This window comes from Helicoverpa armigera, chromosome 13 (assembly GCF_030705265.1).
Source record: "Helicoverpa armigera isolate CAAS_96S chromosome 13, ASM3070526v1, whole genome shotgun sequence".
Taxonomy (NCBI): Eukaryota; Metazoa; Arthropoda; class Insecta; order Lepidoptera; family Noctuidae; genus Helicoverpa; species Helicoverpa armigera.
The window spans coordinates 9,857,822-9,877,787 of record NC_087132.1 but is presented as its reverse complement, the minus strand read 5'-3'; the positions used below and the strand labels follow the sequence as shown (position 1 = coordinate 9,877,787).

Here is a 19,966-nt window from a genome sequence, read left to right as displayed (position 1 = left end):
GTCATTTACGTATACTTGAAAATAACTTACAGTTTTTATTCTATTGCACAATTAACAATTTGACACTGTAAATTCTGATATTATGAAAATCTGAAGTAAAAAAATCGAATTTATTACTTAATCTATATCATTGAATTATTAATAATCTATACATATAATAAATCTGTAGAAAAGTAATTTTTGTACATTGAAGAAATTGGCAAAAAAAAATAGCCAGCATGTTAAAGGATAACTAACAGAACCCATTTCCATCATTTTTGTCTGTTTGTCTGTTTGTCTGTTTGTCTGTTTATCTGTTTGTTCGTTCGGGATTCACGTAAAATCTACGAATTCAATGCAGACAATGCTTATATACAAAAATTCTACGTAACTTGGGGTATTACTTAGTGTTTGTTTCATCGAAATCGATTCACTCTATCAAAAGATATGATTAATTTTGTGAATTCAAGATGTAAAATATTACGACACGCAATCTGTATGTCAAAACTGTACATTTGAATGTTATACTTATATTAGTTGATCGGCCTATTATTAACCTTTACATAGAAAATCACACCTTCATAAGTAACTTCGGAAGAAAAAAAAAATGAAAATTGTGTTTAGCCAAGGTTAAAGTAGCTCCATCTGTGGTAATCTGTGTTAAATAAAATACATAAAATTTGTCAAAGGAGCGAGGTGTTAAATGACAATAAATTACCATACATTCTTTATAGAGGATTATTATTTCAACAGATGGAGTTGTGTATTTTCCGTAATTCACCATATTTTAACACGTAGTGTAATTTTTCGATAGACATTTCAATAGTGTTTGTCAGTTTGCCGTGCCACATCAAAATCCAATTATAATTATTACCTTGACGAAAGGAAAATAATAGTTCTCAGCCAAATTTAAAACGGTGCCATCTAAATTATTTTTTGAATATTATGTCAAAAATGATGACTTTAGTATAACAATTAATTATCCTTTAAAGTTACAGATGGAGTTTATATCAGGATTTTTTCATAAACATAGTTTAGCTTCTCTTCCACTAATGTGGTGGCCTTAAAACAAATTACTTTGAGTGAATAGTATTAAGTAGACCTTCATTATTTTTCTGATGCAAAGTATGTAAACTTAATCCTAGAAGAAAGGAGGATCTGTCTTTCGCAAGCGCTGCTAAGCGTGAGGTAGGTAGGTAATGTAGGATTCTGTAGCTTTAAGAACAAGCTCAGATACAAAGTGCAGATAAGAAATGGGAGCTTTCTCGATTTAATACCATACACACGTAAAATGCATTATGCGTCTGAAAACGTACAAATTGCGCGTCGCATACCAGAGACATGCTTACTTTCAACTTCTGATCGCAAATACACTGGTCACGATTACGAACAGTCTCAGTAAGACCCGAGCCAAGTCTAAAAAAACACCTTTTATATAAAACTACGTTTGATGTCATTCAATCACAAAGACAGAATTGTTTTCTGTTGCAAATCCTATCCACCTGTATCCTATCCTAATCCAGCATGCATTGCAGGTGTGCATTGCACAAAAACCAATGGTATCCTATTCGAGAAGTCAAAAGAGTCGACCTGCCAACGTCAGCTTCTGCGCTAAGCAAGTGTTCTTAATAGTACCATCAGAATTACATTCATCGTTGAATGAGGTGAATAAATTTTCAGAAACCACAATAACAGTAGGAGCCAAAGCATATGATCGCTTCATAGAGCTCTGATTGGCCCCAGTTGACCAAGTCAGGTCTGATTTGTTCGTTCATCAGATCTTTGAAAGTTTTTCGGTGGACTTTTTTTACTTACTGTCGTCCTGTTTACGTGTGGCACAAAATATGGTATATAAACGCAAGAGCGAAATTTTCCTGGTGTGCGGTAGTGACGCCCAGTATACAACACTTATGTTTCTTTTGATTTGCTGGCTCCACCAAGAAATGACAAATTGAGAGCGTACATTTTGAAAATCTTGGCAAAACTGCAGGTTTCAAGTACGAACACATGAAGTGGACTCTCACAGATACGTACATTTTGCCTATTCGTGAACTAATGCAAACATTTCGGTGGAGTCCCGGCTTAGGCCTCCCCCACATTAGGCGTGCGCGATCCTTGGGCATGTGAGTAGCGCGGGCGTCGCGAGCACGCTGCATGAACGTCGCGTTTTGCTGCCCTGCGGCATCTACCTACAGCGAGGTCGCGGCGCGCACGCGCCGCTCTCCTTGATGTTTAACTGCTAAGGCGTTTAGCGGGTGGCGGGGATAGCAGGCGAAGGGGTAAGAACGCAACTCGAGCGCCGCGTCGCTTGCACTCTTCACACATGCCGCAGGGCAGCAAAACGCGACGTTCATGCAGCGTGCTCGCGACGCCCGCGCTACTCACACGCCAGTACAGTAGTGAAACTATCCTACCCTATGCGCCTGCTGATGATGATGACTCATTTTATCATCCATCCGGCTATTCCCCAACTATGTTGGTGTTGGCTTCCAGTCACCGAATCTGTTTGAGTACCAATATTTTGCTTGGAGCGACTACCTATCTACCTATCTTCAATCCAGTCAACTACACAAGCCGATATCCATGGTAAGACTGACAGACTTTCTGGCTTCTGATTAGTCGCAGCAGCTGCAGAAAATGTACAAATGACAGCTTTGTCAGACTCAAAGCATATCATCATCATCATCATCATCAGCCTATCGCAGTCCACTGCTGGACATAGGCCTCTCCAAGTGCACGCCACTGAGATCAAAGCATATAGACATAGATTATAACTGTTTCCTGTGAAAATTACTTACGCACCATAGGTAATAATTTTCCAAATTGGCTGACTAGATCCAGAGATATTCACAACGTCACAAACTTTACTTCTTTTGTTTAGATAAATGGTCACATCCACAACACAACCTTGATCAATGAATCTATGCGACTGCTAAGTGCTAATCCTAATTATACTGTCACGTGAAAGAATGCACCTACGGGATAAGTAGTATTTTGACTATTCTATATTGCCCACGCAGACGAAGTTGCGGGCAACAGCTAGTTATAACATAAAATGATAAACCGTATTTTTGTTATTACGAAGCTTATGAAATATTTATACAAAAAAATATTAAATAAATTGAAAACTTAGTTTACATAATTATTCCCATTATTTTATTATTCTGTTTTGACATTTAAATTAATATTCCAAAATTAATTCATCTGGCGTTTATAATTAAATTAATTTAACGTGTAAAATATCGTTCCGATTTTAATTGAACTAGATAAAAGTAATTGAATATCAACAAAAAAATATTAACGATGGAGTTTATGAATATTCCCATGATTTTTAACCATACCTCATGGTAAACCTACATACATATATTAACTAGTTTGCTAAATCTTAATGCGTACACTACAACTTAGAACTTAAGTACAAAATTAAGTTCTGCTTCATAAAGAAACTAATTATAAAAGCAATAATATTTTACTATTTATCGATTTGATAACATAATCGTCAATATCAGGTATTCAGTTTTATGTTTATTTAATAGTGTCGTATAATTATTATTATTGCATAAACTAAGTAGCATTGAAGGGTTAATCTGGTTAATATAGCTGTTTGGATTAAAAATGGGTTGGGAACACAGAGTAAGGAAAGATGAGCGGAGATGCCATAATGCAGGCAGGTCAGGATCTTTCTTCTAGGTCAAATAGGTACGATGGGCATGACCAAAACCACCAGTTACGAGGGAACTAACGAGGCGTTCTAGTTCTTTGAAACATTAATCAACGATTTTTGTTATTACAAAAAATGGTCGAGTCCAAAGAAAGCTTATAAGGCCAAAGTCAGTAACGTCCACGCTACGCTACTTTCTAGGATATTTTTCGTTATGGCACCTCCAAGAGTCATTTTGTTCTCCGTGATTGAGAATTAAAATAGGGGCCGGTTTAACTAATGAGCGAGACTGTTAATTTTAGATGCAGTTCTTCGGATAGATATTGTAGATAAGGCAGATATAACACAGATGCAGTGTTATTTATGAGAGAAAGAATAAAAATAATTTATATTTGTTGATGCTTATCATTTTATTGCATAATTTGTTTTCATACGAAACGTGGATATTATAATCACAGCTTTTAAAATATTCTAAGCACAACTTAGTATTTTAGCTTGTAAAAATAGTAGGGAAGGTAAAAGGAGAGATTTTTTCTGATAACGACATTTTACTTAAAAAAAAAATAAGCTCTTCAACGAATTTGCAAAACAATTTTTTTTTATCGTTTGCGAATCTCCACAGTATCACTAGTCGCTTCGCTCAAATGGTGAGAAAAAAGTTATCGGATTAATTTAATATTTTTATACTTCGTCCGTCATAATAACTGTCTCACCATGATTTATAGTGCCCATCATGTGTATACCGCTTTACACATATCCACTACATTACTTTCAATTTCTTTTCAATATACTCCGACTACGGTAAATTATGTTGCTATTGCTATTTAAAATTGAGGAAAAAAAAACTATAAAATAGTCATTCAGTATTAAAGATTTCTGCGGTTTTTTTTTTAGTTAAGTTTTATAATGTAATAGAGTTGGGTTTAATGCCCCAACGAGGTTGAATGTCGGTCATCTATTTAGCGATTGTCAAATTGTCGAACACGATTTTCAGAGTTTCAGGAATTTAATAATGTTAGATGAAACGAGAAATATCCTTACCTAAGATTAATAAAAAGAAGCAATGGACGGATTGCTTGAAAATTATTATGAATATGAAGCAAATACATAAGAGCATCATGAAAAATAGTATCACAGATAACAGAGGAATTGGAGCACAATCATATTTTTCTCTTCAGCATACTTTGAAAAGGGCAAAATAAACATGATAGTAGAGTAGACATAGTTTTACCTTCTAATATTGAGTCCATCGTTTGTCTATACAGGTTATTCCTCATCTTCACGAAGAACATCTCCTCAGGTCTTTCAGGAAGGTAGTAGACCACCAGCTCTGTGTGCGCAGACACGGGCTTCACCGCCTCGTAGACCGGTTCACCCTTGACCTTCGTGCAGACTAGGTTTACCTGATAGTACAATAATTGATTTAGTCAGAGAATATAGAAAATTAGATACCTCAAGTGTTTTTTTTTTATCAAATAACTTATTATATGAGAATAATTTCACTGTCTAATCTCTAAAAAAAGATCACATTGCAAAATTTTTATTATTTCTTTAGAAATCTCTATCTATATTTAATTCAGCGAATTGACATTGTGCTAAAGCGTGGTATCCTTACTTGTGGTCCATAGTTATCTGACACTCGCAGGAACCGAACCCAGTTACAGTGTCGGACTTGCACACCACCAGACGTGCATACTTCGTCAAACAACCCGAAACGATGCCGGATCTGGAGACAAAGAAAACAATTTATTAGAACAGGTATTTAATTAACAATTTCCTGACGATCCTAAAATTAACAAAGAAAGGGTTATCCCTTATCCCATTACTTCTGCCAACTCGCTATTGTTTATTTTTCTGTCTTTCTTTTTTCATGGCCATCAAAGAATACGAGAGAGCAAAATTCACTATCTCATTATCTGCCCAACACTACCGCAACTACCAGTGATACAATCAATTCTATAAACCTACAATTCCATAAAATATGAAAAGGCTTGAACGCCCTCACAAATCAAGCAAGCGTGAAACACAAACCAGACACTACCAGGCTTCCAGAACAAAAATCCTAGAACATTATATTAAACTTTCTTCGCATCTAGCCTGGATTTCAATTTAAGATAGCAGTCGTTCATATCAGAAGGCATTAGTAGTAAAATGTTCTGAGCGCAATACTCGTAACCACATTATCATAAAGCGATGAAAATTGCCCGTGCATTTCTCTAATCCTGAATGTCATAGATTAAAACTAGTTGGTGCAGATACGACTGTCGTTAAAGACTCGATGTAGATGCTTTAGATTAGTTTCTGCATTATCTTTGGACCTGTAAACTGAAGCCGATGGGGTAACAAAAATAACCTGTTGAATATATTTTTATGACAATATAAAAGTATAGTAAAAATGTTGATTATCAAGAGAACTTAAATCATACCCAAGCGAAAATGATTTCTAGATTCAAAATTATGACAGACGATAAATAGAAGAGAAAGATGCCTACGCGATATGATTAATAACTGCCGTAACTATTTGATAAATTATCATAAGTTCAATCGTGACCAAATTAATTAAGACTGCGGCCTAAAATAGATATTTACAGTCTGCGACTTAATTAAAAGTTTGAGTTGGATTTGATTGGCGTCTAAAAAGTTTATGGTTACTCGTAAGAAATGTAGGTTTAAAACGGACATTTTACTTTTTTGTATATTGGTTATTAATGCATTGTAAAACCATTTTGTAAGAAAACTTTCTGCATGTCTTCAAAATTATAAAAATAAGCAATTTATTAAAAGCTTTAGTATTAATTTAGTAGTATAAAAGCTTAATACCAACACAACGTCAGCATAACTCTTACACCAACAGCGCAAAACAACCAGACACAATCTTAAATCAACAGCACGATAATCGCGCGCAAACAAACTACTTTCACACTGTCGTATCTGCTCTATTTGTTCTATGTTCGCTTTCAACAAACCGCCGCCGCTGCGTTATGCGTAATGACGTGAAAATTACAACAAATATGAACGTGCGCCGAGCCGCAAGATTCAATCCGCCATGCTGCAATTAACGGGCCTGATATAGCCAATGAGATAAAGTACAGCTATTTTCGAGAAATTGGTTAATTGAATAGGTACTTATATTTTGATGTGTTGAGTCTTTAAGTGAGGATTAATTTGTAGGCATTTTAAATAGAAGGACTCGCTTGAATTTGGATATGAACCATCTGAATTAGGCAATTTTGCCAAATAATTTAGTAGGTAAGTTTTTGATAATATGTTTTAACTAGTAATTTTCTGAAGGTAGTGATTTTTATCAGTATGTTATAAGAAACTTTTTTTTTAAAGTAACTTTATCACACGCCATTAATTAAAATTACATAAATAAACAAATCTTAAAAATACAAATAACAGACGTAAATATCGTTTTATACCACATACTTATCTAACTTAGATAACACATAGCGACGTTAATAAGTATGAATATTCAATAGATAGTACTTAAATTGGATATGGCTACAAACTAATTATGCTTAAGTACAATAAATATGCAAATTTATTCTGATATTGTACGCGGATCGGTCTATTAATATTTAATATATGATTTTGTATATAAATCTGATCAAAACGACAACTGTTGGTTTTTAATAACGTCTATCAAAAATTGATTGGTGTTGACTTTTTTATGGAAAAATGATAATAAATCGATTTATGAGATTTTTATTGTTTGTTGGTAGACTGCGATATAAAAAATGATACATATATTTATTTTATGATCCTTGTCTTTACAAAAATTAAAATGGAAATTAAAGGCAGACTCACAAGCCTGCCTTTAATTTCCGATACACAGTTTAATTATTACATCATCTTAATTTATTAAAACAATGAAAAATACTAGTAACTCCTACAGTATTTCGACAAAAAACAATACAAAAAAACGACTTATTAAACACCGGAATACAGTTGGAAAACAAAACATCAATCGGATTTTTTGTCTCAGTTTCGCATAGTGGTCCCCATAAATCTGTGATCCCGTTATTTAGAATAAATTGCAACCGTCTGCAGTCCTTTGTGACGGCGGGTTTTTATCCATATGATGCACGCCTAACCACTGTGTATGGGAACCAAATAAATACAGGGTGAAATTTTGGACACAGTTTTTCGATCTGACTCACTGTGCAGGCAGATTGTAATAGCAATTTTAACCGTAGATTTTAAAGACTAGTATGTACCTATTTAGTACTTTTTATGTTAGTTATTTGTTGTTCTATTACAGTTAAGATATAAAAGAAATCAGTATAAGTATCTTGTGTAATATAACAGTTTTGGCAATTTTAAAAAGCTCGTTAATCGATGATCATTAATTACCATGTCACAAGTCTAAGTGAAGATGATTAAGTTAATTGCTTTACTAATTTATGTTAAAAAACGTATGAATATTTATCAACAGCCAAATGCAATACATTTATCAATAAGAAATATTACTTCTCACTCGCAAGCAAGGGCTTCAATGGAAAATAGAAATCGCCATTAACTTGCTTCAAGTATTCGATACAAGCTACTAACTCGATTAACTCTAAAAAAACAAGGTTACGATCCAAATCGATTTCTTCGCCATATCAATTAGTAAACTACAATTTTATTTTTTCCTCGTGAATTATGATAAATACTGTTAGTTACTTGGAACTATAAACCTTCGTTATGGCTATAAAATAAACTTTATTAATAAACTACGCCCTACAAGTCGTTATAGAGCAACTTAAAATTCCGTACGTCTCGTCGTCAGTCGATCCGAATTCATTACCGATTGCCGCAATCGATTGCTGTATCGATTTTTAATCAATCTCCTAAATGGTCTCTATCAAATTTAATTGACGTCAATCGTGAGGGAGTTAAAAAGCGTTCGTATATTGATCGGCCAGGAATGGTCATTGAGAAAGTATTGAAAGCACCGATTATTATGTCTCGGTGACATTCTGAATTGATTACAATCATAGCAGATGTAATGTAATCAGTTTTGTTTTTTTGCTAAACAATTTTGGCTCAAACTCAAACTCAAATTTTTTTATTTCAAATAGGCCTATTAAAGCTCTTTCGAAACGTCAAAGTTAGGTGCACGGTTCCAAAGAGTTGGTCTCATGGAGAAGAACCGGCAAGAAACTCCATGGACACTCTTTTAAAAAGAAAAGAAAAATAATTACAAACATACAGTTTTCTATCTAGTCCTGAGAATGTTATACAATACAAATTGAGCTAAAAATTTACTAATAAATTATACAAAATAATTTTAGTGCAATTTTTACTAGAAAAATAATTTATACAATTCAAAGCTCTTTTGAACTATCCAACATATATAATCCAATTCGTTTTACGTAACTTGTCGAACATAATATGTGCTGTACGGTTTCATCTTATCTCAATTTTTTTATATTAAAAGAATTTGTTGATTAAAATTACTTCTTTACTTATACGACTATACTTGTATGAATCATTACAATTTTAAGTAACTTATGTTAAATCCACTTACTACCCTTGAAGTATGCTACTTGAAGTACGTAAAAACTGGTACCACCTATGTTCTATGCAAATAAATGTTCCTTTCCTCGTTTCTTTCTTTCTTACCATACGTACCAATACTTCCCTAATCCTCAATAAACAATATCATAATTTCGCTGTCACATAACCCAGAGCCATTCTCACTTCGCTTGGCAGCGCCGGCGCACCGCTAGCGATCACGATCGGATCTACAGAAGCGGTTGCGCCTGAGGCGTCAAATCGCTCGCTTTGCGCACGCTCAGTATGATGGGACCTGCACATTGGATCAGACGGTAGCTGCGATTTTATCGGTGAAGATGAATTTTAAATGGGTTGATATTTTTTGCATATTTTTTAATTTCTATGTAAATGATTTTTATGAGTTTTATAGTACCTAATGAATTTAGGAAGGCAAGATGCTGAGTGTTTATTTGTTACATTTAAAATGTTGATTGCGCGATATGTATTTTTGGCAATCCTACCTCTGTGCAACTGGAGCCTGGCTTTCCATAAAAACTTGTAAAGACTTATGTGAAGTATACCTACCAACCTAAGTTAATACCTTTGAGTTTGATTTCTTCAATAGTAATGTATTGCCTAAATAGCCCGAGAATTCCGGATAATCTTAACTGGCCAGAACGTATACAAAAATGCACCTAATGCTATATTTTACGATATAAATGATAACACACAACATTCACACATAATATCTCTGTCTTAAATAATAAGTAACAACAATACCGCTCACAGCCAAAACAGGTATTCTACAAGTTCCCTAACAAATAAATAGTAAAACAGATGTGTAACGTCAGTTGTGTCAGGCATACCGGCCGCTTGTACTGAATTCTTATCTCCGTAACGAGTCTCACTCATCCACTACTGTTTTAAATTTCAAATTAAACGATGGTATTGCTAACTGTGAACCTTTTAGCGTAAGAATGAGACTATCACGACTTTCATGAAAATTGGTTTTTGTTTTTGTTTATGGGTTGAGATATTGAGAATGTAGTTGTTGTTAATAGTTATGGGAATATTAAGGATTAGTGTGTTTGTATTTCAAAATTAGATGTTTTGAAAGTTCATTAGGTAGTTGTACTTAGATATTGCATTTCAGATGTTATAATATCGGATGGGTAGATAGAAAGGATGGTAGAAAATTATCAAATTGAGTTAATGTTAGTATGTTCCTAAATATTAAAAAGATAACAAGAAAGAGAGAGAAAAATAATACAGGTCTCGTCTTGAGAACCTATTGTAAAATTTAAATTCATTCTCCAAGCCAATGAGTAATTACTTCCAGTAGCTCACGGCATTTTTGTTATTGGTAAGCCACTCCAATATATAAATATATTCATGAAGTGCATATATCAAAAATAATACACTAATTTCAAAAGAGTTCTTAAACAGAAGCCAAAACGCGCGTCCGTGCCTCGGGCGCGCATTTTGACGGCACATGTTCAGCACTTGGGATAAAGGTTTGGTTCTACTAACCGAGCATATTTTGGGACCAACAATGTTGGTTGGCGAACTACCAGAGGAATTCTGAGGTATTAAGAAATAACTTTACAAATCCAGTATTAAGTTAATCATAGGAAAGTGAACTCACAAATAAAATAAAACCTGTTCAAGTTATTTGAGTTTACCTAATCAAAATAACGACGCTTCTAAAGGTATCGGTCTAACTGCCCAGTTATCTGATATTAAACCATAAAATAAGTACGTAAGACAACTGTAATAAACGGTAGCATAATAATATATTCCAGTCTTACACTAACAGACCATGGCAATATAGCTCACATCCTAAAGCTATACGCGCATAAATTCCGAATTTATTACCCACACACTCAGTAAGAACCAACCTTAAATAAAGGCATGATTGCACGCGCGGTCGCCCGTAGCGATTATTTGCCGCACGCCGACCAAATTGCACGCCAATGCGTTCGTGCGCACAAGTCATTATATCTAAAGAAAGCACGTAAAAAAGCTCGTTAGACTATCAAATGATTTAAATTTCAAAATTTTTGAACTTAATGGATTACGTTCACGCGGTTTTTCTTTGTGGTAGGTTATTTTTTGGGCAGCGGCTGTTTCACATTTGAGGTTTTGTTTGAGACAGGTACTCGTATGTAAAAAATACAGATGCACGAATAATCACTTACTTTTAACTCATACATTCAGGTCATAGGCAAAGATTACTTTGACAAAAACTAGGCACCTAAATCAAGATGGCGACTCCAGTACATAAGACCTAACTTTTTATACCTTTATTATATCGTACCGCATCTCTTAATTGTATAGGTATATAAGGCCCCAAAAAAGTAAGCAAGTGTTCCTATTATATACCTGTATAATACAGCCAATTCATGATACAACCATCTTTGAGAATGCTGCAAAAACACAATGGCTCTTCGAATTGAAACTTAGATAAACTTTTGTTACTTAATAGCAAAGTAGGACTCAAATTATCTAGAACCTGTTTTTTACTATAAGTCTAGCCTAATAGTCTTTTGTCTGCCACTTAGCATGTGTCTATGCTTAGTTTTTTTGAGTATATACTCTTAGGTGTAGGTGTTAGATGAGTAGGCTAAAAAAAATTAGGCGGCTATTAAGTATTGTGGAAGAAAAAAAATATGTGTTGAAAACTTCGTAGGTACTTAAGTCCAAAACAGGTGAGCCACTAATAGTGCTTATCTGCAAGAGTTCTAATTTACTGAGACCCAATTCTTACCAGTTTGCTTCTACAAGATACATAATGAGAAAAGTATACGGTATATTTATCCATAGTTGATGCTGACTAAATCCTGTAGCGAAGGTGATTTTGAGAAAGTATACCTTCCTACTTCATGACATGGTTGGGCAATTCAAAACATTGAACACATGTATTTTATTATATTTTCAGCAAACTATAAGCACCATAATCCCAAAGCTTACTCATTCAGTAAAGCCTTCAAAAACTTCAAACTTCAAACAGTACTTACATACGTAGCATTTCAAGGAAAACTACAATTGAACAACGGATAGAGCACGTGCCTAGCGCTGGAAACAATTTGCGAAAATGGTACAAGTTCGTGAAGGCCGCGGGTGCACTGTAATAACAGCGTATTACTGCAACTGGACATAGGGATTGCTTGTGGTACATGTTATAAGCGTTAGAGGGAGCGATTTTAATAGCATTATTAGTTTAATTTCAAATGTGAAAGAGATTTACGCTTCTATGGGTGTTCTGGGACAGACCGGAGCTTGTTAGAAGTGGTGGGAAAAATGCCTCTTTGTGGTGCAGGACGTCTTGTATTAGCAAGGAACAACTACTGTGAACCTCTGTGAAAAACTCCTAATGGAGCCTCTCGGAGTCCGAAAAACTCTCTAAAAGGCCTGAAATATGGTAATTGGCAATGGTGTTTTCATTTAAGTAAAGGTAGTCTACAGCTGCTGTGCCAAGATCAGACAGGAAGGCAGTTATTATTATTAGAAAAATAATTTATGACATTAAGGATATGACATTTTGAGAATAAAATGGACTTCACCTCATGGCCCCTCTTTTTTGCATATCTCCTTTGAAGTTTATGCCTTACCCCACACATAGCCTAAAGGCTAGCACTGAGGTCCCAAATGTTACAGTCATGGTCTCAAATTGCATCTCATTTCGTCAGTACCACCGGTTGCAATGATTGTGAGCTTGCCACTTTGTATGCACCACTTTCGACAGTTTTAAAATGACCTGTCTCTGATATGAATGATACTAGCAACTGCGGAAAGTGTACGGTACAGAAGGAAGGAAGATTGAGATTGATAGTACCCATTACGGTGTACCGTGTAATCTTTGTAGCAATATTATAATCTACACCTTGATTCTGGTAATCTGGGGGAAATGTAAACGGCTTTATTTAGTAAATTATCGGCTGAATGTGCTTGAAGTCAATGTTTTTTAGTGTTTATTACTGGTGAATCTTGATTTGGTCTCTCCAGTGTCAGATTAGAAAATGATTTGTGTATCTTAGAAGTTTAAACTAAGTAGCCAGCTACCTAAAATACGATTCAAATACCAGAAGCTACATCATGATAGTTCAACAGAAGCACGAGCCATATTTTATATCCCAAAAAAAATACACCGTATCATAAACCCAATAATTCAATTAAGTGACTATAAAACATGCAATTTGCTTGTTAACACGTTTACCGACGTTTACACGGTAATCGCGTGATAAATACCGTGACGGTACCGCACGCATGACGGTACGGTACGGTAGCGTCACGTGCTCTACTGGGGTGGGCGTCGGACCATGTCATTGATGTCATCGGTGATTATATTAGCGTGTTTTTTAGTAATTAATAGCAAGTTGAAAGTGGTGAGATATTTAGAAGGTGTGTAATAATCAAAAGTGATTTGATAAATTAAAACGTTTTGCATCTTCACATATATTTGTATAGAGGTATAATTGCATTCATGTTTACATAAAAAATATGTAAATAAAAGACAGCACATAAAAATTGCAGCAAGTTTCATATGTGTATGTTATAGATACTCATTATAAAAAGAAGGCTTTCAGAACTTTGACACAACTGAAAGCTTCTTAGAAACAACACACGTCAATAAAACAGTGGCAATAGTTTTATTATATCCTACACATGCAACGAGCCATAAAATTGCTCCTAATCCGAACACAATAAGTAGCGTGGTATACCGTGACGATGCTCATATGTCACGGTTGGGAATACCACGTGCAGTACTTGTGGGGTAGTCAGTAGACCATATCACACCTGTGGAGGTAAAGGACGGTCAATTAAAGGTCGTAAGGGTGGTTGGAAAGGACACAAAGATAAGGAAAGTGGATGAAGCAAACAAATGATTAATTCCGTCTGTGTTGAACATTTTTGTTTCGAAGACAACTATAGATATTCTTAAAACCAGAGAGCTGCTAAAGTATATGGCCAAAGCCCAAACAGAATACGCTATTTTATATTTATTGCTTTCAAAGTATGAATTGGTCGTGCTATTCTAAACGTTGCACTAAAACTAATCCAAACGATTCCAAAATTAATGTCTTCTCAAAGATGAAGATGGCTTTGCAGCAGAAAAGGACTTACTAGATAACCTGAGAGCACATACAGAAGGTTCCAAAAAACCTGCCATAAAGCACCTCCTGCAAAAATAGCCAACCGTGACAAAACGCAAACATATGTCACGGTCTGATATACCACGTGTGATATTGTTGAGGGTAGGCATTAGACCATGTCACACCTGTCGACGGTGGTTAATTAAATAAACACTTTGTTGATGCTACTGTTGATTCTTGTAAGGGGGTCTTTGATTGATGGGTTGAGGTAGTAGAGTTTATTAAAGTCTTTGGTGTTGCAGGATTTTCATTATCACTTGAGGTCGTGACGTATTTCGGTAAACGTAGCATCAATTTGTGAATTTGTATACAAGTGGAAGTTTCTTTAGCCTTTTAAGTCTATAGGCTATCCGAAAACTCAAAGATGACTACAGGACAAGCTACAAAGCTAAAACTAAAGAAAAAAGTGCCTGTCTCATCAATATATGCGCAAATGCATTTATTCCACTAAAATGTATCAAAAATCTATTACATATTTTCCTTAATAATTTCAGCATAACTATAGGCACCAAATCACAGACGAACCTATTAAAGTTTTTCTTCCACCCCCTACAGACATCTAGGAAACATTATCTACTGAAGACCGTTAAAATTGTGTTACAAGTAAATCTATTTGTGGTCTCACGTTTCGTCCAGTCGTGATTCAGTCTGGGTGCGCATACACAAAAACGTATAAAGACTTGTTGGAATTTAATTAAATATAGCTGTCACTGGAAACGGTTTCAGTTATTGGGTATTAACTACTATTGTTGAGGAATTCTTTAGGTACGTATATGGTTTGGAGTAAATGGTTCACTCAATTTCGGTGCAACATTAAAGTTGTAGTTGCAAAAGCTGGTTGATCTTTACTTAGAGCATGTAAGTATGAGAACTAACTGCTACTTGTCTCCAACTGAAAATGTACCAGGATCTCTTTATCCTGATATTCTACGAAAATGTTTCTAATATCCATTATTTGATAGTAAAAACCGTCCTTCAGCAACCTTTCTTACACTCTCCAATTATTTCAACATCCACACGAAACCACACAACACCAAACAGGTAATCCAAAAAAGCCGACCACAATCATAAAGTTCCAGGTCCAAATCAGTAATATATGGTCCAATTTGATCTTATCTCAACTACTGGAAGCATTTCACCCAAAAAAGGGAACGCAGGAGCCGAACAATCAAGCTGTCACAATTTTAATCAGAGCCTCGGCGAATTCTATCGCTTTTTTCACTTTTGGATTCCCTTTCGACGTAATAATTGCGCCAAATCACTGGCTTTGGATGTTGTTCGAGTGTAGCTTTATGTTGGTACCGTCTATAAAATTTGATCGTCTTTTTGGTAGGGAATTGATGAACCTAGGATGATGATGATGAGGATTTTGTGGACGAGGGATAAGCAGCCTGTTAAAATGATCGATCCTAAATAGGTCAAAAATTTCTTCAGCTACATTTCGAATAGAATTTCGTCTAAGAAGGTCTAAGGGAGATCCTTTCCCGTTCTCAAAATTATCAAAATGCTCGTCTTTATTTTGAAGTAATCAAAGGGTCCCTAAGTGCATTAAAAACTTTTTTTCCGCAACATATGAGTGTAAAGGAATGTGCAATCGTTAAATATGCAACAGCAAAAAGTATACATCGTCCGAGTATTTTAATTCCGTCCGAAGCCGTAAGGTTTGTAATTATCCCGTAATTGCTGGGCCGAACTCGGCCGGTAGCAGATATATCACGGGATGAGCCTTAGGATTAAACTGGAGTAGACTGTGAAGCCATTAAAACTTTAATTTTAAATCTAGAATCACTTTTTATTTGAAAAAAATGTTTATGTTAAAATCGTTCTTTTAGTCAGCGAACATCTAGTCAATTGAACTGAGAGGTTGTCCTAAAATAGTAGAATTTAGAAACTTTTTCTTACAGTTTAGCAAAAAGATGAATGCATTAAAAGAACCACAGATCTTCATATTGTTATGTTATACCTTTGGCTTTAATTTTGTAATTCAATCGATAACGTACAGACCCGAGTTAATCTCTAGTCTAGACACTTCAATCCAGTACTGCTCCACCTCTTTCATCAACTTAGACATTGTCTAACCACCTACTTTAAATATAACTGTACCTACTACTAAATTGCTAAAAAATAACCACTAGCAAAGAGTATTAATCTTTTTGCTAATAAAAAAATAACTAAACGTGATATATGTATAATAGGAAACGATTTTTAAAAACATTATCGCCCATCAGAATTTCATGTGGCGTGCATAAAAAAGTGCGTCCGCGCCGGTTAGTGTAAGAACCGTTACTTTTTAATAAACAATATAGACATTACATGAAGTAATTACTTGTCGGATAGTCGGGCCTCGTTAGATCACTTTAGTGGACGAACTACAGGTTTTACAAGCGTATTAAAAATAAAAATAAATCTTACAACTGTTTTTCCTGTCGAGATAGGCAAAGGTAACTAATTATAGTTTGGCAAAGTCATTTGTCAGCGTAGGAAGTCCACCAACAAGATGGACAGACGACCTTATAAAGGTTGCAGGAAGACGCTGGATGCAGGTCGCTTCCAACCGGTACTTGTGGAGATCTAAGGGGTAGGCCTATGTTCAGCAGTGGACGTCCTATGGCCGAGGTGATGATGAAATTAATTTATGACACTATACAGAGCACAGTGGGTTGTTCCCGATAGATCCAAAAAAAAAACAAAATGTGATCGATGATAAAAATACTAATAGTAAAGTACTATCGCTTCATTCGAATCTAGAATTTTATCATACATGCAGGTTTTTATTTTAAAATAAATAGAAATATCTTGTTATCTGCTCACCATCAAGGAATTTAAGATGACTTTTGTATAAAACCATGTAGTGCAAAGAACAGTCGTTATATTGGTTAAAGGACGTATAACATGAACCAAATCTGGTACACGGAGGATTAAACCGGGACTTTATTGGTTTCTCTTTTAGTCCTGATAGAAGAGCTTGTAAAGGAACTTATTTTGTTTCAATATTGTTATTTAATGTGACGTATATAACATTGTTGCACTATATAATTATTGGTAAAAAATATATAACAAATGGTGATTAATAAAAAAAATATTGCAAAACTTTCGTGTTAGGTTTTGTATAGTTTTTGCAATATGTCATATTTCAGAAAATACTTTTTATTTGTCTCCTAAGCATACTGTATTATTACAAGAATATCCATTGCATTTTGTAAAAAAAGTTCCGACCGAAAACCAATTAGAAAAATTAATAACACTAAGAATAAATCATAAGCTGCTACCGAAAATTAAATTGTGGTTATCTATAGACAAAAAAATATAATTTGGGTATCGTTTTAATAATCCTAATATAATAAAGTAGGTAGGTGTTACCTATGAGGTAGATCGATGTGCAGGTAACAAAAAAAGAATAAGTCTTATAAATTATTTAGGTTGTCATAACGACCGTAATTGCTAAGTGGTAAAAAAACTATCAAAATTGGTGTTAATATTTACGAAATTACATACTTTGTGTAGCTAACAGTTTATTTTTACTTGTTTAAAAACTAAAACCTCAGTAGTAAGTAGTTTTAGTTTTGTGACCCAGAATAATATTGTTATGCAAAAAAATATGAAAAATAAAAATTATGCATCTCACTTTTTGTATCAAACTTGAGCTTTGTTGATTTAAATTTATTTGTTTAAAATGCACCGTTTATGTTGATTTGTGTTTCATTTATTATTTCACAAACTGGAGATTAGAAAATTATTTATGTAAAAAAAAACAACCCCTCTCTATACCTTTATCAACAAAAAAATAAGGTAAACTTTCGTATCATTGAAATAATAAATAAATAAGTAAATTATTTTCTTCTATTTCTTTCTTCGGTAACAACTCCTTACGTCACCATCCAAAGAAGGCTTCAAGATAAAACTGGACACTTACTGATACTAGTTTCATAGATTTGCTTATTAATAAGACCGACAAAGAATTCGTAACGGATAACGGTATTATATATGCTAATCCAATCGGTACATCGGGCAAACTTTATCTTAAGTAGGGTTGGCACATGTGGGGATTAAGTCAGAAACAACATCGAGTTAGAAAACAATTATTTTTATGTTACAATAAAATAATTTAATACCACTAAGCATTGTATTTTAAATAATAAAACATAACCCTTCTCGACAGTCGGGTAAAACTTAAAACGATTATTGATTTAGGAAATCATTACCTGATATTTTTAGTGCATAGCAAAATCACGTACGAAAAGTCCTATGTGACTATGTACTATATGTAACCTGTACAGTCTTTTAAATGCGCTGGTATCTTTTAATGCTATTCTTAAAACTTTAATAAAAATAACTTCTCAGTTTTCTTTCGGCGTTTGTCAAAAATATTAAATTTTGAGTATGACAACCCTGTTGTAAGCAGACGCATGCCTAAACAAGTGGTGCATGCCTTAATACGTTGTCTGTTTATGCGTTCATAATTAACACGGAATTTTAATCAATTGCGATCAATTTTAGTGGTAGTTTCTCTTTGTAATCCTGTCTTAATCTATCCGACTTAATTAATTTCGAAAATATAAAAAATATAGTTTTTATATATCAATGCAGTCGGTATATTCAAATTTAATTGAATGTGAAGAAAATATCGTAGTGATTAATGACGAATTTATTAAAATAAGTGAATTGGATTAAATAAAAACGAGATGCATAAAACACTGACATTTAAATAGAAGACAAATTGCTAACACTAGAAAAATCTATTTTCGACTTCCAAAACACAAACAAAAAACACAAAAAGAAAAAAACAGCTTTAATAGCGTCGTTATCAGAAACTTTACTAACAGAGCATAAATGATAGGCTCTTAGACAAAAATAAGAATCGGATTTAACCAGGTGACCAGAATGAAGTCATAAATTCAAGAAAGCGGCACTTTTAAGTTCGGATCTAACAAATTAACAAGCGATTAAGCTACCGATTCAGTTAAGTCTGTGTGACAGAGAGTTAATGTGAAACAACAAATAACTTTGATAGCGTTTTTACTGGTGATCACAGAGGTTTTATTTGGGTTTGTAATATTAGGGCCGTAAATATATAATTTGTATTTATTTTATGTTACCTTGGTGTAAGAGATGTTGGTATATATTGAATGCTCTTTCTGTATATAGCCGGGATGGCGGAAAGATGGCTACAAAGCAAAGGTACACTCTTTAAAAGTCTAATTTCAGACTCATGATTGTTTGTTTAAGCAGCTTAAAAATAGGTATAGATATCCACTAAAACAATTATTACAACAATTTAAATCTGAAATTAATCACAGTAACATTAAAAAAATTAACTATAAATAAAATTAAAAATTTTACTAACTTAAAAGAAAGTCAAAACACCTCAGTCCGCGACTGTACCAATAAATTGTTTACTTTAATGCAGTTACGCGGCTCCTTAGATGTCGGTAACAGATAAACGAAATCCGAATACCGTCAAAATAGTAATCAATTTTATCAGCTCGTTTAGTTAATGGCCGTTTTTGTTGGGTTAAATTCCTAAACTACTGTTTGCATTGCTTGATACTATCTTTAGAGAAAAATCACTTGACTTTTTACTTAATGATTTAATTGATAGTACAGAGTTTTTGATTTCAAGTGTGCCTGAGATGATTTTTGATTGAGAAAGCTTTTCAGAAATTCTTGCAATTTTCCACGGTTTTTTGCT

General features: G+C 34.2%; 1 protein-coding gene across 1 annotated transcript in view; it reads right to left on the bottom strand.

Annotated features, from left to right (window-relative positions):
• Positions 1–19,966, bottom strand: part of LOC110373368 (zinc finger and SCAN domain-containing protein 21) — a 69,455-nt gene that overhangs the window by 25,493 nt on the left and 23,996 nt on the right. The window contains exons 2-3 of the mRNA XM_021330631.3: positions 5,256–5,366; positions 4,872–5,043 (exon numbers count right to left, since the gene is read on the bottom strand). Coding sequence (XP_021186306.1) covers positions 4,872–5,043; positions 5,256–5,366 — 283 coding nt within the window. The remainder of the gene's footprint in view (positions 1–4,871; positions 5,044–5,255; positions 5,367–19,966) is intronic.